The sequence below is a fragment of the Vitis riparia genome, chromosome 8 (genome assembly GCF_004353265.1).
Source record: "Vitis riparia cultivar Riparia Gloire de Montpellier isolate 1030 chromosome 8, EGFV_Vit.rip_1.0, whole genome shotgun sequence".
Lineage (NCBI taxonomy): Eukaryota > Viridiplantae > Streptophyta > Magnoliopsida > Vitales > Vitaceae > Vitis > Vitis riparia.
This window is the reverse complement of record NC_048438.1, coordinates 14,787,321-14,810,643: the sequence shown is the minus strand read 5'-3', so window position 1 is coordinate 14,810,643 and position 23,323 is coordinate 14,787,321. Positions and strand designations below refer to the sequence as shown.

General features: G+C 41.2%; 1 protein-coding gene across 5 annotated transcripts in view; it reads left to right on the top strand.

Moving 5' to 3' along the window:
• The first annotated feature begins 536 nt into the window (after positions 1–536).
• Positions 537–23,323, top strand: part of LOC117920143 (E3 ubiquitin-protein ligase PRT6) — a 42,360-nt gene continuing 19,573 nt past the window's right edge. For 4 of the 5 annotated variants that reach the window (XM_034837510.1, XM_034837508.1, XM_034837509.1 and 1 more), the window contains exons 1-4: positions 537–804; positions 1,502–2,614; positions 18,229–19,397; positions 19,504–19,644. In XM_034837510.1, the coding sequence (XP_034693401.1) occupies positions 739–804; positions 1,502–2,614; positions 18,229–19,397; positions 19,504–19,644 (2,489 nt within the window). In that variant the 5' untranslated portion in view covers positions 537–738. The remainder of the gene's footprint in view (positions 805–1,501; positions 2,615–18,228; positions 19,398–19,503; positions 19,645–23,323) is intronic. The other variant, XM_034837511.1, reaches the window with a different exon arrangement.

Here is a 23,323-nt window from a genome sequence, read left to right as displayed (position 1 = left end):
ATGCATGCACTTACAATGAACAAGACAAATATAAGATGCGCGAGGGTTGTAGAAGAAGAAATTAATGCAATGCAACAAAGTGCACATGAGAGTAGAACTCGATGTCGGTGCATCGTGACCATTTTTATCTGAAATAAATGCAAGATATCCAGTAGTCAATTTCCATAATGCAATTCTCGATCGTAATTTCACAATCACCCAGAATGCAGTATCTCTCTCATTGACAAGGCCCTGTCATTGATCAAATTCCGGACTTGGTTCATCCGCAGCCATTTTAGTCTTTGGTTTGACCCGCCTGATGAGTCGGAGTGGGCCTCTGCCCAGCCCACCAAAACGCACCTTTCTATATAACCACACATTTAATGTTTATCAAAAATGGAAAATTCATTTATAAATTATAATGACTAAACTTTGAAATTATTATTATTATTATTATTATTATTGTTATTATTAAAAAAATAAAAATAAAAACATTGACACAGAAGCGGCAAGTAATATATCCTACCTATAAATGTAGGTGAACCGCCTCAAGGAGAGAAAGAGAGGGAGAGAGAGAGAGAGAGAGGGAGGTTGTATGATGGTAGGGAGACAGCGGAAAAGATATTAATTAGAAGTGACGAGGGAGTCGAAGAAGATCTACTAGGGTTTCTGAAATCTGAGAGTGCAAACCTGGGGAGTGAAAGCTGTGGATACAGGTACTGTTGTTGCGCCGATTGGCTGCTCTGTTACTTGTCCGGCATGGATATGGACATTGATTCGCCTGCTGAATCCAATTCCCTCCCCCCTCGCTATCGTATTGTACAGGTTCACTTTCTATTCTCCCTTTTATCCTTTACGCTACAAAATCATCCATTTTTTTAATTTATTTTTTTTATGAGATTGGGAAACTTCTACTTGAATTAGCCTTGATACAGCGGGGTTGGTGTTCTCTTTTGGGGTTTCAGCAAGTGTTAAATCGTAATTTGGTTTCTGAATATGGTTGTCGCAGTCCAACTCAAGATTGTGAAATATAAACTGGTTTTTCTGCAGCTCCTATTTGCAGTTTACATTGCTTTTCTGTCCTATCCAATTGCATGATTTTTTAATTTTAATTTTTTAATCTAAGGGGACTCTATTTTCCCCCTTTTTTGGTATGAAGATTTTATTGTGAAGCTTGTTATGAGTTTGTTGGGTCTCTTAGTTTATTTGAATCACAAGTCTCTGTTTACCTACGAAATGAGGAAATCTTTCCCTAGAACAAATTTCCACCAAAAACAGGCAGAAGCTAAAACAGGATTTTTAACTCAGAAAACTTAAAAGGGGCCTCTGCAACATTATGCATAGAAATTGTCTCTTGTTTTTTTAAAAAGGCCAGTGCATTGGATTTCAGTTTTTAAACAATGGTTGCATCTTTATGTTCTGAGAATTATGTAGTCCGTTGTCTAATTGTCTTGTTTTATGATAAACTCTGGGTTATTTGTGGAAGTAGATCTTCACATGAGGCATTTTAATTCTATTCCAGAGGCTTAGTCTCCAAGGAGTTCCTGAGGAGCATCTTGAGCGGCTTGAGCCTGGTTTAGTTGCTTATGTCAAGGAGAACAAATTTCGGGTACCAGAGCTGGTATCTGCCATCTTACCCACTGACGAGGAAGTGGTGGAGGCGTATAAAGAATGTAAAGCAAGTTCTAAAGAAGACTTGGTGAGCCCAACCATGACAGAACAATTCCGTGAAAGTATGTGTTTGTTACAGTGGTTGATGTTCTATGGTGAACCACTGAGTGCCTTAAATAAACTCGCCAAAATAAGTACTGGTCAACGTGGTGTTTGTGGGTCTGTTTGGGGCCATAATGATATAGCATACCGCTGCCGAACATGTGAACATGACCCAACATGTGCAATTTGTGTCCCTTGTTTCCAGAATGGAAACCACAAGGACCATGATTATTCTGTTATATATACGGGTGGTGGCTGTTGTGATTGTGGGGATGTGACTGCATGGAAACGTGAGGGCTTCTGTTCAAAGCATAAAGGTGCAGAACAGATACAGCCCCTGCCAGAGGAGTTTGCTAAATCTGTAGGACCTGTTCTGGATGCGCTACTTGTTTGTTGGAAAAACAAACTATTGTTTGCAGAAAATGTATGTCAGGAATACCATAAAGGGAGTGATCGCATTGGGGAATTCAAGAAGGTTGCAAATGAGCTAACATTTGTGGTGGTTGAGATGCTTACAGAGTTCTGTCAGTACAGTGAAAGTTTGCTCAGTTTTATTTCAAAAAGGGTGTTTATATCAGATGGTTTATTAGATAGTCTGGTGAGGGCGGAGAGGTTCTTGAGTAAAAGAGTCACAAGGAAACTCCATGAACTGCTTCTGAAATTGCTGGGGGAACCTGTATTTAAATATGAATTTGCAAAAGTATTTCTGAGTTATTACCCAATTCTTGTAAATGAAGCCATAAAAGGGTGCAGTGATGCTGTTTTCAAGAATTATCCACTACTATCTACATTTTCCGTGCAGATTTTCACAGTGCCAACTCTAACTCCACGTCTTGTGAAGGAAATGAATCTGCTGGCTTTGCTGATGGGATGTTTAGGAGACATTTTCTGTTCTTGTGCTGGAGAGGATGGTCGATTACAGGTAATGCATTGATTTTTATTTCCTTTTACCAGTTCTAGACCGTTATACATTGAAGTAACATCAATCTGGGATCCTTAACTTGTTCAGCTTACTGTATTTCTTGATTTCTATTAAATCTCGAAAAGAGTGTTTTGGGTCATTTTGGGTCAGTTTGAATATATTGTATTTGTATTTATCTTCTATGATTCCTGTACAAATATGCAGCTTCTCATGATTATGTGGAGCTGTATATTTTTAATCATGTGCTATACTTGTTTCCTCATTATAACATTTCATGAGGCTGCTTAGGATAGTGATAAAGATCTGAACTCATAAAAAAAAAAAAAAAACCAGAAATAGTGAAAAGTCCCAAGGCAAGACTTTGATCCAATATAATGACTTCTTGTGGTGAATATTCTAGATTTTCTTTGAACATTGTTTGGTGTCAATCTACTCTAGATTTTACTTCTAGCAACTCTAGCCTCTGTAAGGTGATTGCCATTGGTGAAGTGGTTTTCCAAGCTACTAAGTTTATTTATTTATTTTATCAGAAACAGAGATATATTGTACATTGATAAATAGATCAAGAGAAGGATGAGAGATCCTCCCCACAAAATACAAGATCTAATCAGAATATGACTCAAACTCCTCCACCATACATGGAAACCTATACAAAAATTAGTCCAATTATGACTATAAATCAAGACCGAACAAGCTCCTCTCATTGTTGTCTACCCCTTTTTAATTATAAACCAAATGCCAATTAAGTTGAATAACATTGAGAGGAATTCTTTTAAACACAGTGGTACAAGAAGTCCATAAGGAGGAATAAAAGTAACGTAGATCCCACAAAGTCTCTACCATCCTCCACTTTTCCTAAACAATCCTAGCATTTCTCTTGCCTCACAATCCAAGGCAAAGTGAGGCAAGCAATTGGCTAAAGGGTCTTGCCTCTAGTGGAACTCCCAAATCCTCTTAAAGTGATGGGCAAGATATTGCGAATGCTATTGGCTGGAACCCAAACCATCTTGGTTATGTTGAATGACTTGTGCTGTAACCCCAGAGTTGTTGAGCAATGTAAAAAAAGATAATTAGTCAATTCTCCATTCCCTATACATAAGATGTACCAATTAGGGCTAATGGATTTGTAAGGTCTTCTCAATTGTAACATGTCATTGATGCTCACCTTCTTATGCGCCACTATCCATGCGAAAGCTGTGACCTTAGATGGGACTTCTGATTTCCAAACAAAATTGGTTAGAAAGAAAGGACTTGGATTTGATAACTTGGACAAGGCCAAAAAGAAAGATTTTACCGAGAATAGACCTGAAGAGGAAAGAGACCAAGTCCCTGTATCTAGGACAAAATGAGACAAGTGCACTAGGGTGAGTGAAGACCTAAGTCTTTCAAGACACTCAATTTCCAAATCCATGAGGTTGTGACAAAAGTTGATGTTCCGAGACAAAGAGGAAGAAAGTGATAATTCTATAAAGATTTGGAAATTGTGAACAAGTTGAGAAGTTGTTCTTTGACTACTTGACTAGTTGCTCAATTATCTTCTAGTAACAGCTTAATTTATATTTCCAGATTCTTAATATTTTCAACTTCATTACAGAGAAGAGGGAGGGAACAACCTATTATTACTCTTCTAATTCGTCATCCTTTCTGGAGTTATGTAGGAAAATGATAAATTAAAATGTCCTGTGTGTTCAATTTTGTTTTGTTTATTTAAACTGAATATAATTCATTGTGGGGTTCAGTCTACCATATTTGTGATTGTCTCTCCTACCGTGTTTGTTTAGAATTATCTTATGATAGGGAGCTATGGAATAAAAGATCACCCTGCAGATGATATTCTCAGGTTTTGCCATTCTTGGCAGTTGGTTGCCAGACTTGACAAAACCCTCAGCCACCTGGGATGGTGCACAACCATTTTTTTTTTTAACAGCACTGTGTTTCAAGAAGTCAGCCCATGCCATTGGGCTTAAATGAGTACCTACCACCTGATCTCCTTGAGTTAGAGCTGGGTCAAGCTGGCCCAAACTCTGTTGTTTGTAATTTTTATTCCCAGTATTTTATTGTTTTCGTCTAACAACATGAATTTTTTTTGGAACCTACCAAGGAGCTGTTTTTTCAAATTTAATTTTTGATGTTCAGCTTTTTGATGTCATTTGACAATTGCAAAAACGTCTCTTCTACATTAATTTTAATGTTAAAATATTATTCTCTCCCTTGTTACATAAGAACTTCTTAATGGTTGCAAAATTTGAGAGTTGGCAGCATTATGAATAGGAAAATATTATAGTGGTGCCTTGTTCACCTTTTTTTTTTTTTTAAAAAAAAAAAAGTCATGGTCACGATCTGATTTGTGCACCTATGGTATGGTACTTGATAGATGTGAACGACCGATATTTTCAGGCTGCCTAGAGTTTCCTCTTGTCTAATGAAGTTTGTCAAACCTATTTAAATTTTGCATTGCTTATGTCAATTGACACAAGGGTGTTAACCTTGCTCTAATGACAATGTTGTTATTGTGTTTTTACACACCATTACTATTGCCAACAAATTAGCTTCTTGTAATTGTTGAACTTATAAGAAATTTCTGTTCATTGAAGTGAGGCAGCCACTTGTACATTCTCTAGTGTCTTTAAATAGAATTAAAGAAATCTTTGTATACATCCAGTGTACTTGTGCAGGCCTCCTTTGTTAGGCTCTTATAATGAATTCTTTTTGCCTATGAAAAAGAATAAAAGAAAAGTTCAGTTTTGAACGTGGTTGTGGGTGGTAATGTATGCATGCCAGTTCAATTTTCAAAGCTGTACTCAGACCAATCATTTAAGGATTCCCTTGTTTGTAACCTATACTAGTCATCTCGAGGGTTTCTGCAAGGTGGTGTTCAAACTGGTTCTCCATCCTTGATAGACTTCATTGAATGGTTGTGCTTAAGTAATTAGAATGTGGTTGTGGTCATAGTTTTAAAAGGCGCAAGGCGCACCTAAGGGGCAAAATTCTCTTATTACAGCTTAGGTGTAAGGTACAACAGAAGACATCCCTGTATGCTTTGGGTTGCCTTTTAAACACCCTTTATCTAATATATTTTCTGTGGGTTTATCTATCAAAAAGAAAAAAAAAAAAAAAAAAAAAACAGAAGACATGTGCTTGAATGAAGTGAAACGTGACTTGAGATGCATATCAATTTTGCAAAGTATGATTCAAAATCTAATCCAATCAATAAAAAATTTAAGATTCCAAACATTTACAAAAAGTATTCAATAAAAGAGTGATGAGATTATGTTTTTTTGATGAATAAAAAACAATATATTAAAAAGAAAAAGGCACATCAAGGACACGCCCCAAAGTATACAGGTAGTATACAAGAGAGAGAAAAAGGAACCCCTTAAACAGAGCCTAACCAATTCACAAAATCCACAAAGGAAGGGGGGCCAGAGTAAAAAAAAAACCCCTTAGTCCACGCCCAAAGGTTAGAAAGGAAAAACGATTTACACCCTTGAATCGAATGCCCCTTATTTTCAAAAGCCCTACTGATTCTTTCTTTCCAAACAATCTAAAAAAGACACAAAGGAGCTGAAAATCACATTTTCTTCCTCTCCTTTTCCACACAAGGCCCAAGCCACCCCAATAACGCCTCTCTAACTGAATAAGGGGCCACCCATGAAACCCCAAAAAGGGAAAAAAGTAAGTTCCATAAACTTCTTGCCAGCTCATAATGCAAGAGGATGTGATCAATAGACGTTTCCTTTGAAAGACACAAATAACATCTATTAGCCAAAGGGAATCCTTTCCTCTGAATACGATCCAAGGTTAAGACCTATTTCCACGTCCTCCCAAGCAAAAAAACTCACCCTCGGAGGCACCAAAGAGTTCCAAATAACTCTTGTAGGAAAATCCCCTAATCTTTCCGGTTCCAAAGCCTTGTAGAGAGACTTGATAGAAAAACTTCTGTCTTTTGCCTTTGTCCAAACTACTTGATCTTCCACATCACTATAAGCCCTCCTCCCTTGCAGCCTTAAGAGAAATCGCTCCACCTCGAACACTTCCCAATTCCCAATGATTAAGTCGCTTAGAGAACCTAGGAGCCCACTCTCCCCTTCCAGAATGGCTCCACACATCCTTCACCCAAGCCTCCTTAGCCAAGGATATAGCAAATAAGGAGGGAAAAGAAATACACAAAGGATCGTCTCCACATCACTTGTCTTTCCAAAATCTAACCCTCCTACCATTCCCCACAGAATAAACCATATTGTCGCCTATCACATCCTAAACTCTCCTAATCGCTTTCCATAGACCAACCCCAAAACTACCTCTCACAACACATGACCTCCATCCGCCCTCTTCTTCCCCATACTTCCCACAAATAACTTGCTTTCACAAAGCCTCCCTCTCCACCGTAAAACGCCATCTCCACTTACATAAGAGAGCCTTATTCAACAACGCCAAATTCCTCACACCCAAACCACCCTTTTGTTTATCTGAGCAAACAATAGACCAATCTACTAAATGAGGCTTTCTTCTCTAGGGCCCCACTACCCCAAAGAAAACCCTTTTGGATCCGCTCCAATCTCATCAACCTCACACTCCTTGGCATATAAAATAGGGATATATAGTAGATAGACATACTGGACAAAGTGCTCTGGATCAAATTCAGTCTACCATTTTTGGAGATATACTGCCTTTTCCAAATGGAAAGTCTCTTCCTCAGCCTTTCCTCAACCCTGTCCCAAATTGCCACCTCCTTGAAACGAGCATCGAAAGGAAGACCCAAGTAAGAAGATGGAAACGTGCTAACCTTGCAACCAAACTCAAGAGCCAAATCCTCTACATTCTTCACTCTCCCCATTGGAATGATCTCACTTTTGTCCAAATTCACCTTCAACCTTGACATGGCTTCGAACCACATAAGAAGCCAATTCAAGTAGGACACCTAATCAAGAGAAGGCTCACAGAATACTAAAGTGTCATCTGCGAACAACAAGTGAGAGATCTCCGTTCCCGCACCCCCTCTACCACTGAACCGCCACCTTGGCAAAAATCCTCCCTCGCTCTCTTCAACAAGCAACTGAGAGCCTCCATGACAATTATGAAAAGGTAAGGGGATAAAGGATCCCCCAGTCTCAAGCCCCGAGAACTTAGGAAGAAACCAGAGGGGGTTCCATTAGTAAGAACGGAGAAGCTGACATACCAATACACCACTGGATCTAACTAATCTACTTAGCTCCAAAACCCATTCTTTCCAACAACCAAATAAGAAAACTCCAATTTACATGGTCGTACGCCTTCTCAATGTCCAGCTTACAAAGGATGCCACCACCCCCACTTTTCTGCATCGAATCAATAGCCTCATTAATCAACGAGGCATCCAAGATTTGCCTTCCCTCCATAAAAACATTTTGGGACTGGGAAACTATCTTACCCATCACCTTTTTAAGCTTATTAGCTAGCATCTTTGCTAACAACTTGTAAAAACTGCCCACCAAGCTTATAGGCCTAAAGTCCTTGAGATCTTCAACTCCCCCTATCTTAGGAATTAAAACCAGAAAAAAGGCATTTAATGCTCTTGACAAACCTGCCTTGATCATGAAAATCCTTAAAGAACCCCATAACTTCCTCCTTCAGAAAACTCCAACTGAATTGCCAATACGCCATTGAGAAACCATTAGGACTAGGAGCTTTATCTCCATGGAGGTCTGAGAAAGCACCAAAAACCTCTTCCTCATAGAAGGGAGCCTTTAGCATTGTTGCATCTTCCCCTTCAAGGACCCCAACCTGCAACTCATTACACCTGGGCCTCTACTCCTCTGTTTCTGACAAAAAAGAGTGGAAAACCTGAACCACTCCATCGTTGATGACACGCTCTTCCGTTACCCAAGTCCCATTTATCTTGATCTTCACCAAAAAGTTGGCCCTCTTATGTGCATTGGCCATTTTGTGGAAAAAGCCAGTATTTTTGTCTCTTTCTCTCTCAGCCATAACTTTCTAGACTTTTGCCTCCAAGAGGTCTTTTCCATTATCACCCACTTTTTATACTCCTCCAAAGCCTGCTTTCTGAGATTTTGCTCTTTTGCAGGCAACCCCCTGTCCCCTTCTACATAATCCCAAAACACCATCATCTTAAGGCTGATTCTTTTCTAGCAGTGATATTTTCAAACACTTCTATGTTCTAAGTCTTCAAGCTAGCCTAAAGCGCTTTAAGTTTTTCCGACTGAGTGAAACTGAAAGATCCTCTGAACTGGAAACTCATCCACCAACTCCTTAAAACCGTCTTCCTTTAGCCACATATTTTCGAATCTGAAAGGGAAATGACCTTTTTCTCGCTCCTACGCCGTCCAACAAGATTGGATAGTGGTTAAAAACAGGTCTGGGAAAAAGACTTTGAACTGCCCCACTGAAATAACACTCCCAATCCTCAGAAACTAGAAATCTATCCAACCCTTGACTGTAATTGATTATTCAAACCGCCCCCCCATGTGAAAGACCCCCACTGCAAAGGGAGATCCCATAATTCCAAATCCTCAATGACCTCCGAGAATCTTCTCATTGCTGAAGACAGTCTTAAAACATTGTTCATCTCTCTCAAAAATCTAATAACATTAAAATCTCCTTGTATGGATTCTAAAAAAAAAATAAGATGAGAGAGAGAAGGGGCGAGAGCGAGGGGGAGGGTGACGACGATGAGGTGAAGTCGAATCGGAAAGGCAGAAGTTCGGGGTGGAATTGAAAACCTTTGAAGTAAAGGTGGGAAAGAGAAGGGGTAAAACTCTACTCTTTATTGTGGAAAGCAAAAAAGGTGTTTCCTCATGGGTTAGATTGGGGCCGGCAAGTGTCAGGACGTTTCTGGAAGGGCTGGACCAGTGTATCAAGGATGGGAAAAACGATAAATGGGAGAAGGGATGGAAGGAAAAGGGGATAAGGTATTCCATGGTGCGTGAAGTGAACAAGGCGGGAAGCTTCATTAGGCTAGGAGTCGTAGACGTGGAGGAGAAATGGTTCAGTATCTGCATCCCGAAACGAAGAGGGGGAAGAGAGGGATGGACAGTCATGGCGAAAGTGGTGCGGAACTTGTATACAAGGGTTGATAGAAGGGAGATAAACAAGGACGAGCCAACCCCTGAAAGATTGCCACCTGAAAAGGGAGAGAGATGGGGGAGAAGGAATAACATCGGGATTAGGATGAAGATTAAGAGAGAGGACATTTGCAGAAATGTGGATCGGTTGGGTCAATGTTTGATTGGAAAATGGAATCCCAAAGCAGCAGGAGGAGGGGATTTAGAGAGAATGGGGTGGCTGATGGCGAGCGTTTGGGGGTTAAAAGGGAAGTTAGGGTTGGCCTGGATGGATGAGGGTCGGGCCCTATTGGAGTTTGAAAAGGCGGCAGAAGCTAGGAAAACTCTCGATGGTGGAGACAGGTTGGTGGGGGGGATTCATGTTGATCTGAAGTTGTGGAGCCCGCGCTATGGGTGTTTGGAAGAAGGGGATTTAGAAGAGGAAGTATGGGTGAGGATAAAAGGATTGCCGCTATCGTTATGGACTCCTAGTATTTTGCGAAGAGTAGGAGATGAGTGCGGGGGCTTTGTAGCCATGGATGATCCGACGGAGAAAATGGAAGACCTCCGATGGGCGAGGATTTTGGTGAAGACGAAAAGAGGTAAGTTGCCAAGCTCGATAGAAATTGGGGTTGAAGAGACCACATATCACCTCCCGATGTGGTGGGAAGCAACGCCGTTTATCAGAAAGAAGACGGAGGACTGTTGGAGTGCAAAAGGTTGTGAGGAAAGGGACGACGGAGGCGCACGCGCTGGTTGGCGAGTGGAGGAGTGGGGTAGCGCAGGCCTCGAGGCACTGCTACGGTCAGATGATGTGATGGATGGGCAGCCGGATGGGAAGGGCAGGGTCTTGTCGGTGGGCCGGATCCAATTCGGGTCGATGCTCCGGGTGTCAAGAGGATGGGGCGGATGATGGGTCGAACCCGAATGGGCCTATTGGATACAATGTGGGCCTTAGGAGGGACGGGGGGCCTAGCCCATTTCCACTATCTGGATCAGGTATGTCAAAAGTAGTTAGTAGTGGTGGGTTTGGGCCGTCGGGCAGACCGAAAGGCCCAAAGGGCAAAGAGAAAGTTGTAGAGGAGAGACATAGGCCACGATCTAGGTCATCTATGGACCAAAGAGAGTGTAGTGGGCCGTCTTCGAGCGGGCTACAGGAGAATGGGGCACAACGAGGTGGGCCGCCATAGAGAACAGGCCCGAAGGTGAGCAAGCCTAATTCCGGCCCGTTGGAGGCCTCGGCTCAGTCTGGGCTGCTTGTTGATGCCAACATCGAGCTAGAATTCCTAAGAGTAAGGGAGATGGAAACTGAGATCGCACAGAAGGCCAATCCACTCGAGGAGATGGTAGACAGTGCCCTCCAGAATGAAGCTATGAGGTATGAGGCCTTCTCATCTTTAGGGGGTTTATGGGTCTCCGGGAATTCTTCTCCTTCTTCTATGCTTGCTCTTGGTCGAACTCCAGAGGGGGAGTTCTTTGATCATTCTGGGGAAATTAGGGAGATCTGCCAAAATGGCAGAATTTCTCAAGGGCAAGATGTAGACGGTACCGGGGCGAATGGTAGTGTTTGTTGGGAGCTGGTTGAATTCAAAGGACCCCTAGCAACGGCAAGGGAGCAGGAGGGGGGGTCTTCACAGAATGAGATTCAAGATGAAAGGGGGGAGGAGGACCTGGATTGGCAAGAAAGTAGCCTAGCAAGATTTAGTCAATTCCTGGGTTTTTCGACTGATGGGCTGGAGAAGGAGATTTTAAATTTTCTGACTAAAATCAGGAAAAGAAGGGAAAAGATTCATAGTAAAGGTTTTTTGGAAAAATCGAGGTTTGAAAAGGAGTTAAAGAGGTTGGAATGCTCAGTGAATTATGAGGGGGATGGCAAAAAGAAGGGCCCCATTCAGGGCAAAGGGGTGCAGATGGTGATTGTTTAATGAATCTCAAATTGTTAAGCTGGAATGTAAGGGGGGTGAACGAAAGTACGAAAAGGAAGGTTATTAAATCGGTTCTTAGGAAGCAGAAGGTGGACCTCTTTTGCATCCAGGAGACAAAAATTCAGATTATGACTGATAGGGTGGTGAGAAGTTTAGGGACGGGTAGATTTTTAGATTGGAAGGTCCTGAATGCGTGTGGCTCGGTTGGGGATATCCTGATCTGTTGGGATAAAAGAGCTTTGGAGTTGCTGGAGTGGGAGGTGGGTCAGTTCTCTTCATCCTGCAGATTCAGGACAATGGAGAATGGGGTGATTTGGGCTTTTACGGGGGTTCATGGCCCGTTCACTAGACTTGAAAGGGAGTGGTTGTGGGAAGAAGTAGGGACAATCAGAGGAATCTGGGAGGGGCCTTGGTGTCTAGGTGGTGATTTCAACATTACCCTAGCTCAAGGTGAGAGAAGCAGGCAAGGGAGAATAACTTCAGCTATGAGGAGGTTTGCGGAAGTTGTAGATGATCTAGGCCTTGTGGACCTTCAATTGCAAGGGGGTGCATTCACGTGGACTGGGGGTCTGAATAACATGTTAAGGGCTCATCTAGATAGATTTCTGGTCTCTCCTTGCTGGCTTGATCAGTTCAGTAGGGTGAGCCAGCGGAGGCTTCCCAGGCCGATTTCGGACCACTTTCCAGTATTACTTGAGGGGGGTAGTTGGAGGAGAGGGCTTGCCCCCTTCAAATTCGAAAATATGTGGTTCAAAGTCGAGGGGTTTAAGGAATTAATCCAGAGTTGGTGGCAGGGAATAGAGGTCAGGGGCAGTGCCAGTTTTAGATTATCGGCGAAATTGAAGGATCTGAAGCAGAAGCTTAAAGTTTGGAATAGGGAGGAGTTTGGTAATCTGGAAAGTAACAAGGAGGCTACGATTCAGCAAGTGGAGTATTGGGACAGAGTAGAGGATGAAAGGAGCTTGTCAATGGAGGAATTAGCTTGTAAGAAGGAAGCCAAGGAGGTTTATGCCAAGTGGGTTGATCTGGAAGAAACTCACTGGAGGTAGGCGTCTAGGGAACTTTGGTTGAAGGCAGGTGATAGGAATACGAGATATTTCCACAGTATGACGTCTGCCCATAGGAGAGTTAATCACATGGACAAAATTAAAATTAATGGGATTAGACTGACAGAGGAGCGGGAAATCAGAGAGGGGGTAGCAAATGCTTTTAAGCAGCAATTTTCCGAAAGTCCGGGGTGGAAGGCGAACATTGGAAGCCTCCCTTTTAATCAAATTTGTGTGCAAGAGGCAGAGATGCTGGAGGCTCCCTTCTCTGAGGGTGAAGTCCAATCGGCCCTGATGGAAATGAATGGGGATAAAGCCCTAGGTCTTGACGGGTTCTCTGTTTTCTTTTAGCAATGCTGTTGGGATTTCGTCAAGGAGGAAATTCTGGAGATGTTTAAGGAGTTCCATGACCAGAATTCGTTCCTCAAGAGTATTAATAACACCTTTTTGGTGCTGATTCCTAAGAAAGGAGGGGCCGAGGATTTTGGAGATTTCAGGCCCATCAGCCTTTTGGGGGGCCTCTATAAGCTGCTGGCAAAGGTGTTGGCCAACAGGCTTAAGAAAGTTATAGATAAAGTAGTTTCCCATGATTAGAACGCGTTTGTTAAGAGTAGGCAGATTCTTGACGCTTTTCTAATAGCAAATGAGGTGATCGACAACTGGAATAAGAAGGGGGACAAGGGGGTTATCTGCAAGTTAGATTTAGAGAAGGCCTATGACAGCATTAATTGGCAATTCCTCTTGAAAGTCATGGAAAAAATGGGATTTGGCGCTAAGTGGCTGAGGTGGATGTGGTGGTGTATCTCCACAGCCAAATTTTCAGTTATGGTGAATGGAACGCCAGCTGGCTTCTTTTCGAGTTCTAAAGGGCTGCGTCAAGGGGATCCCCTGTCCCCTTACCTTTTTGTCATGGGGATGGAGGTGCTGAGCGTCCTAATCAGAAGGGCTATGGAGGGGGGCTTCATCTCAGGGTGCAAAATTCAGCGTGATAGAGGACGGGTTGTCCACATTGCTCATCTGCTTTTCGCCGATGACACTATTGTCTTTTGTGAGGCAAAGAAGGAGTACTTAACGAATTTAAGTTGGATCTTGTTCTGGTTTGAAGCCTTGTCCGGGTTAAGAATTAACTTGGCTAAAAGCGAGGTTATTCCAGTAGGGGAGGTGCAAAGGATAGAGGAGATGGCTGTGGAGTTAGGGTGTAGGGTGGGGCAGCTTCCGACTGTGTATTTGGGGCTGCCGCTGGGGGTGCCTAATAAGGCTGCATATGGATGGGATGGGGTAGAAGAGAAAATGAGAAGGAGGCTTGCTCTTTGGAAGAGCCAATATATCTCAAAGGGTGGGAGAATCACTCTAATTAAAAGCACTATGGGCAGCATGCCAGTGTACCAGATGTCGTTATTCCGTATGCCCATTTCTGTGGCAAGAAGATTAGAAAAATTGCAAAGAAACTTCTTGTGGGGGGGGTGGGGGTTAAGAATAAGGAAGTTTACTATCATGAATAAAACGCTTCTTGGCAAGTGGACTTGGAGATTCGCTTCGGATAAGGAGGCCCTTTGGAAGTATGTGCTGGAGGTTAAGTATGATCAGGAGGATTATGGTTGGAGGACCAAAAAGGCTGTGGGTGCGTGTGGTGTGGGGGTGTGGAAGGAGATCTTAAAGGAAGCTGGCTGGTACTGGGACAAAATGGGGTTCAATGTGGGGAAAGGTAATAAAATCAGTTTCTGGACTGATGTGTGATGCGGGGATGCAGCGCTGTCCCAAAGGTTCCCGCATTTCTACATCTTGGCAGCCAACAGAAATGCAAAGGTTGAAGACCTGTGGGACCAGAATGTTGGGGAAGGAGGCTGGAATTTGTGTTTTATAAGGGATTTCAATGATTGGGAGGTGGAGTTGGTAGGTGAGCTGCTCCAAGCGTTGAGAGGAGTTAGGATTACTTGGGAGGATGACTCAGTTTTTTGGAAGGGAGGGGGAAGTGGGCAGTTTAGAGTGAAGGATGCGTACAGCTGGCTGGATAGGTCTATGGATGTCAACTTTCCGAAAAATAAGATTTGGGTGGGAAGAGTCCCAACTAAAATTATGTTTTTCGCGTGGGAAGCGACTTGGGGAAAGATCTTGACTCTTGATAGGCTTCAAAAAAGAGGTTGGCAGCTCCCGAATAGGTGTTTTTTGTGTGCTTGCGAAGCGGAAAGCGTGGATCACTTACTTATTCATTGTACAGTGGCTAGAGTGCTTTGGGATTTAGTGTTGGGCTTAGTTGGGGTCAAGTGGGTGTTCCCTAATACTGTTAAGGAGGTTTTATATAGTTGGGGGGTTTCTTTTGTGGGGAAAAAAAAGAAAAATTTTTGGAATTCCATTCCGTTATTCATTTTTTGGATGGTTTGGAAGGAAAGGAATAGATTAGCCTTTAGGGGGGAAGGGGGGGGGGGGGGGGGGGGGGTGTCTTAGCAATTCAGAGGTTTAAATATTCTTTTATTTGTAATATCTGGGGTTAGGCTAAATTGTATATGAAGAGGAGCCGCTTTCCCTTTTAGATTTCCTGGAGTGGATTGCCTCCAGTTGAGGGTTGGTTTGTTTTTTGGTTTTTTTTGTTTGTTTTGGCCTTTGTTGCCTGGTATACGTCCTGTATACGTTGGGGTTTTTAGCCTCTTTAATGAATTGTGTTTGCTTATCAAAAAAAAAAAATCTCCTTGTATGCATCACAGATCTTGCCACAAACCCTTGATAGTCCCCAATTCTTCCCATAAATATTCCCTAAGCCTCCCAACAGAAGGGCCATACACCCCTGTAAAAATGCAACAAAAGCCATCCTCCACATTCTTAAACCGACAAGAAACCAAAAAATCGTCAATTTCCATTCCAGTCAGCTTTAAAACCCTACTATCCCAAAAGGCTAATACCCCCCTCTGCCATACCCTAAGAATTAAGAGCGCTCCACTCCAGGAACTTGCCCACCCCCAACGACGGAACCAAACTACACTACAGACTTTGGATTTTGGTTTCCTGAAGACAAACCAAATCCATTTTCTGAGCCTTGACTATAGATTTGATGATCCTTCTTTTATCGTTATCATTTGCCCCTCTCACATTCCAAGAGAGGATTCTTAACTTCATTTACCCTCGGAAACTGAACCCCCCTTTCTCTCAGGAGAGAGCTTTTTCACTTCCTGAACTTTTAAGATTAATAGAACACTCCAACCTTCTAAGTTCCCTTTCAGACTTTGAGGATTCAACCTTAACCCTTTTAGACCCAAACCACTGGTTCTTTTGTTCTTTCCTCAAAATCCATTTCTTGAGCAAAGCTAGAATTTCCTCCTCAAATCTCGTGGTCGGCACGCCTAGAAAGTCACTAAACTGAGCAAGGCAAGGCGATTTCCATTCCTCAGTTGACTCTCCACACTCAAGCCGCCTCTTTAAGTTGCTTTCCTTAGGGCTTGTCTCACCTACCACAACCAAAGCCCTTTTGTACCCAGAAGAGGTCGATGCAACACTCCCGTCAGCCAAAACTACACTCAAGAGGACAAATACTCACATCCATTTCAACCGCCTCCGCCCCTAAGCCACAAACACGACTGCAGTCCCCTTTCGCACCCTTTTTCTGACGAGAAGGAGAAAAAGAAGAGAAACCCCGTACCCCCCCGAAGCACCAAAGGAAAGGAATGAGGAGGAGTACCTTGTCGCTTCAGCTTGGAGAGCCTCATTGGTGCCTGAAATCCAAGCCGAAAGCGACTCGATCAACTCTGTCGGGATAGTCTCTGCTGCTCTATCGTCCTCGACAAGAAGCCCTAAAGGGTTAACCACCCTCCCACTAACCTCCTCCCTAATAAAAGAAGGGCCACACCCTTGGGCCCAACCCAACCCACCATCTTCTCCAACAGCAAACCCACTCACCCTCTGGGCCTTTTGCAACAAAGATGGGCCTTCCCACATCGGCCCACTTTCCCTCTCTAAGCCCACGATCTCCTCCAAACAGTCTCTCTTGCCAACTGAATTCCCCTTGCCACCGCCACCAAAATCTTCCCCATCTGCAACAACTTTTTGAACACAACAGTTCAAACTTTCACCAAAACGACCACTCTTCCCTCCAGAGTTCGACACGCCTTCCCTACTAGTTTGCAATGGAAATAAGTCTTTCTCCACACCTATACCTGCGTGTGATCCACCACCCTTGTCACCCTTGACCTCCAACTCTAGCGGCTCATTGCTGCAATTTCTCGGAACAACCATGGAAAATTTTGGGGGGACTTCCCACCACAATTGGATCGAATAGCTCGAAGGCCCAACAACTAGCTGCAATGAAGTGGGTAGACTTCTCCCATTCAACCTCACTAGGATCCTAGCACACTGCAATTCAAGCTCCTCAATAGAGATGTCAAAGGACTTGACTCCACTGCAAACCAACACCTCTCCATATGCAACAACCAGCCAATAATATACACTAAGAAACACAAAAGTTGGAAGGGAGGAAAATCCCTAACAAGAAACTATCACCAAGGGGGTACTTGTTTTGGTAGCTAAATCTTATGAATTCAAGCTTCCGATTTCTGAGGTTTTCTTTTTGAGTGATGAAATTATGTAAATTTCAATAATTAGAAATTTCAAGAATAAAAGTGTTAAAAAAAAAAGAGTAAAGTCAACAAGGCGCTCCTCTTCAATGAGGCGCATGTCTTAGCAAGAAAGGTGCTATAACTAAGGAGTGGTTGCACCTTGAACCTAGGCATGCTTAAAGTGCGCTTTTAAAACTATGGTTGTGGTTGTTGTTGTTTGTTTTTTTTAGATGCATACTTCCTGTGTCCTATGTGTGCAAAAAAAAAAAAAAAAAAAAAAAAAAGGAAAAACACCAAGGTTGGGCCTGTACAGCTTGGACTTGATTTTGGGTCCAGAATTGAGTCTAGGTGCAACTTCCTTTGCTATGATCTTTGTGCAGCTCCCCCTTATACCTTCTTTGAGCAGGGATGTGACTTTTAGGTTGAAGACTTAACTTGAAGTTAATTTTAATGTAAAATTTTTTGATGAAGTGACTCCATTTTTTTAAAAAGTATTTTTTTTTTCCATGCAGCCAACGAGAAAAGCATCCCAAAGCTTGATATCCAATGTAAAATAACTATTTTCCATTAGAAATAGAACCTTTATGATTAAGTAACCAAGTTAAATCCCCAGTCTGTTTTTCCTCTCCTGGATGATCCATTTCAATTGAGTTGATGTTCTTTGATTGAGAATGTTATAAATTGCTTTTGTTTGTTTCACATATTTCTCCCCTCTAGGATTTTACTTTAATCTTCTCGATGCCTTTCTAATCTGTAGTTTTAGTTGCTCATTATGTTTGTTTCCCATTTTTACCTATCTCAAGTAGTTGGGATTATGTTTGCTCATTATGTTCCTTTTGTTTTTTGCCTATAAGCATCTGTTGTATACCTCCTGTATGCTTTGGGTTAGCCGTTGGCCGCCCTTTTTTTATTTATTAATATACTCTTTTCTGTGTTTTTGCCTATAAAAAAAAAGTAGTTGGGATTAAAGTTCCCCTCCTCTCTCTTTCCTCTGTTTTGTGTTTTTCCCTCTTCATTTTTGAGTTAAGAGTAGAATTGTTGGTTATTTTGCTTTCACAGGTTACCAAGTGGGGAAATTTGTATGAAACCACTCTTCGTGTAGTTGAAGATATTAGGTTTGTTACAAGTCATGTTGCTGTACCTGAATATATAACCCATGACCAGCGAGATGTCCCTAGAACTTGGATGAAACTCTTGGCTTTTGTGCAAGGGATGAACCCTCAAAAGAGAGAAACAGGTCTCCACATAGAAGAAGAAAATGAGAACATGCATTATCCTTTTGTTTTAGGTCACTCTATTGCAAATATTCACTCTCTCTTGGTGGCGGGTGCATTTTCTGGTTCCAAAGCTGAAGAGACTGATATTGAGATACTTTTCAACGCACAAAAGCAAGATTTGGATGATGAAGAAAGCCTAAGACATTCAAAAGTAGGACGGCTTTCCCGGGAAACCTCTGTTTGTGGTACAAAATTCAATGAAGCAAAATCTGATTGCCAACTTCTAATTCCTGCCTCCGTTACATGGTTGATATTTGAGTGCTTAAGGTCTATTGAGAATTGGTTGGGAGTAGATAATGCATCTGGAGCTCTTCTTAATGTGTTATCTCCAAATACCAGCAGTGTCTGTGCTAGCAATTTCTTAGCTTTGAAGAAAACATTATCTAAGATCAGGAAGGGCAAATATATTTTCAGTAAATTTACCAGTTCAAATGAAGCTCAAGGTAGGCGAAGTCTGTCACTTGATAAAACTGCACAACCCATAGGGCAAGACAGAATATCAATCATGACTGGTAAAACTGATTCAGATAATGCCTGTTACCCTGCAGGTTTTGATGATATTACCATGGAAGGAGAATTAGATGCCCTACGGGTTCTGAGTCTATCAGATTGGCCAGATATACTCTATGATGTTAGTTCACAGGATATATCTGTTCATATTCCTTTACATCGATTGCTTTCTTTGCTTTTACAAAAAGCATTGAATAGATGTTACGGTGAAGCTACTGAGCCATATATGATCAGTGCCAGTGCTGCTAATCCACTTCCAGATGTTTATAGCGATTTCTTTGGGCATGTTCTAGGAGGTTGCCATCCTTACGGGTTTTCTGCCTTCATTATGGAGCATCCTCTGCGGATTAGGGTATTTTGTGCTGAGGTTCATGCTGGAATGTGGCGGAGGAATGGGGATGCTGCTCTATTATCATGTGAGTGGTATCGTTCAGTTCGCTGGTAAGTAAACTATTCTTGCCTGTGAAAAAAAAATCCCGGGTCTCCATTTTACACTTATGCGAAGGTTCTGAGCCTCTCTTCTTTTTATTTTGGTTATTTTCTACAGGTCCGAACAGGGTTTAGAGCTTGATCTGTTTCTGCTGCAGTGCTGTGCTGCATTGGCTCCAGCTGATCTTTATGTTAATAGAATTCTAGGTCGCTTTGGGTTGTCAGAGTACCTTTCTTTGAATCTTGAACAGTCTAGTGAGTATGTAACTAATCTTGTTAACTTCTTCTCCAATAACATTTAGATAATCTTATAGTCATATGATGTGTTTACCAGTCCATCCCCTAGAACATTGTGAGTATGCTTTTTAAGATTACTATTGGTGTTTATTTGATTTATTCCTGATTTTTTTTGCATATTTTGTGCATATTTAGATTAGTTGACTATGTAAATTAGGGAAGTTGTAATTTAGAAGATTTGTAGGAAAAATTTTAGGGATAGGTCAGCTGTCGTATTCTATTTCCATTTATTGTACAAGTTTGAAGGTTGTATATATATTTGTACTAATTTTTCAAAGAAATATAAAAAGATTTTATTTTCCAACATGGTATTATAGCTGAAAAAAGGTTTCTGGTAGTTTTTTTTTTCTTCATGGCCTTCATTGCCAAGCTTTGTCTATCATATTCGCAACCTTCTATTGCCATCGACCCTTAGTTATTGCCATCAACCTTCTATTGACTTCTAGTATTCTTCATTCTTAACACTTTGATTATTGATTCAGGGGCAACTGATCACATCACTAAAGAGTCTAATGTTTTTCTATCCTACATTCCATGTTCTAGTACAAATTGCTAATGGATCTTTGACTTCTATTAGTGGTAAAGATAATGTTTCAGTCACTCCCAATATCACTCTTTCATCTGTTTTGCATGTCCCAAATGTCTTGTAACTTATTGTCTATTAGTAAATTAACAAAATCTCAAAATTGTTGTGTAACTTTCTTTCCCACTAATTGTGTGTTTTAGGACCTAACTACGGGGAAGATGATTGGTAGTGCTAAAGAGAGAGAGGGTCTCTATTACTTGGTTATTGAGTAGCAAGGAAAGATTCAAACTTATCAAATAAAAGGAAATATAGAAAAAGGAGGTAGACAACATACAACCGGCAGCATGAAAAGAAACTGACATCATAAAACCAGCAGTAGCAGAAAATGCTACTGAACATGGTGGTGTAGAGGAGGTAGACAACATACAACCAACAACAAGAAAAGAAACTGACATCATAAAACCAATAGTAACAGAAAATGCTGATTTAGACTTGATGGTTTACTCTAGGAAGGCAAGGGTACCAATGCCAGAGCAAGATCCAATCTCTCTTACACACGACCAGTCATCAACTCTAGAATTAGGTATATCTAATCCTTCTAATCCCTCTCTTCTTAATCATTGTTTTGACACTGATCTTGATATTCTATGGGAAGCTCTACGGCACCCATAATATTCAAAGTGTTAAATGCTATATCCTACGTCATAAGAAACATTATATTGTTTAGAGAAATTCATCTTATCCAAATATATACTCCAATTTTCTAAACATTCAAAAATCAAGATAAAAAACAAAATAAGAGAATGAATGTCCTAGAGAAGCTTTAGGCATCATCATCACTGTCATTATTGAAACTAATTGTGCTCCCCTTCATCAAGAGTAGATTGATAACACTTTATCCCAACATCACTATGATTCATAATAGAATGTTTCATCTTATGCCTTGTTTTAATCTAATCTTAAATCGAATTAAATTAGAATTTGAGTGTGTTTAATCTTAACCCATGGTCAAAGGCGATCGCCTCTACAACTTGAGCCTTATCCTAAGGCAACTGCCTAGACATCACCTCTTGAAAGTTGTCTTGCCTGGTTATTCAAGAGGTGAATTTTATTTGCCTCACCTTGCCTGCTGGCCTTGGTGACCTATACGATCCCCTTTCATAGCATTGCATGACAAGGAGCATGAAAGAATGGGGGAATTTCTCTTAAGTTTGCAAATAAAAGTGGTAAATGAGAATGATGAGATAGGGTGGCCTGGTTGGAATTGAAGTGTGGAATGTTTTCATTAAAGTCCCTATACTCTTTTCGAAAGATATTGTTTGTAATAGGTTGCCAGCAAAAACGAGATATTTTGTTTGGGAGGCAACTTGGGGTAGGACATTGCTTGTGTACTTAGGTGCGCTCTTTTTAATATATCTTTTTTTGTTTGCTTATAAAAAAAAAGTATCACAATGAAATTTTATTATATTCCATTAAACTTTATTTTTCGTTTAAAATTTGTTTTATTATATTGTTTGATGGGATTTAGAGCCACTTATCTTAACTTTCTTTAAACCTTTTTCTTATTACAATAAGGTGAGTTGTTTAATGCTTTATGGCATGAATAGGATCAACCAAATATATATTTTTAAAGAATTTTATTTTATTTACTTTTTTGTTTTTCAAGACTAGGTCCATCAGCTGTCAAGAATGGTTTAAACTAGGCACAAATTCAGCCATATGCTTCCCCTTTTGAACTCATTATGATATGAGTAGCAGGAATGTATGACAACATTTCATTTCCACTAGTTGTTCCATGTCTTGCAACAAGAGGTTGTGATACTTTTGTCATGCCCTTTACAGGAGAAAATGGTTCTCTTCTCCTTGCTATTTAAAGTTTGTTGCCTTAAGCACTCTTTTTCAATCTCACTCTCAATGTATGTATGAGCTGCACAAGCTTGAGCCTATCAAGTTGTCACATTGTGTTGGCCATCTCTGAAGATGCTATATTTCATACACATGTTTGACAGTGAACTTATACACCTGTTTTTTCTGAAAAGAGTAGCTGTTTTATTCCAAATGGGTGGATGGTTTATGGAAGGATATTAGTTTTCAGAAGTGCTAGTGAATGGGACTTCAACTGGTTTTTTCAAGAGTTCCTGGAGATCTGCTCCCTCCCAATTTATTTATTGTGCTGCTGGTGGCCATGAGATGCATCATGGATTGGGCGGTTGAGGAAGGATTCATTAATGGCTTCAAGGTAGGAGGAAGGGAATGAGTCAGTCTTTTGATCTCATATTCTTTTCACAGATGACTCTCTCTCTCTCTCTTTTCTTGAGGCTAGCAGCGAGCAATTGTTATACTTGAGGTGGGTGGTGTTGTGTTTTGAAACGGTTTTAGGCTTTAAAAGTAAATATAGAGAAGTGTGAGCTTATTCTAATTGTGGTGGTAAAGGAGGCTGAGCATCTAGCCTCAAGTTTTGGGTTTAGGATGGGACAGCTTCCTACAAAATATTTAGGTTTTGCTTTTGGGAGCCTCTTTCAAATATGCAGCAGTTTGGGAGCATGTAGACAAGATATTTTAAAAAGATTGTCCTCTTGGAGGAAGTTGTATCTCTCTAAAGGTGGTAGGCTTACTTTGTTGAAAAACACTCTCTACTCTCTCAACTTATTTCATGTTTTCCTTAGTGATCCTAAAGAAAGTGCAACTTAGTTTGGAGAAAATTTAGAGAGATTTTTTGTTGGGGAGCAAGCCTTCTCATGGAAAGATCCATCTAATCAAGTAGGGATGGCATGCTTGGAAAAGAGCAAAGGAAGGTTAGGGGTTATATGACCATCAATGTTGAATAAGGTGGTTCTTGGGAAATGGTTATGGATATTTTCTTATGAATGTGATTGCCTTTTAAGGAAAACCAATGGGGAGAAGTATGGTGAGATGGCAGAGGGTTGGTGCTCCACGATTGATATGGAGGCTTCATTGGCAACCTGTAGGAGGTGATCAGCAAAGCTTGAGAATATTTTCAAGTGAGAACCAATGTTTCCATCAGTAATGGTTGAACAAGAAAATTTCAGACAGATGAGTTGTGTGGGAGATGAAATTAAAGGATTGCTCTTCGCTTTTTTCACTTTAGCAGTTC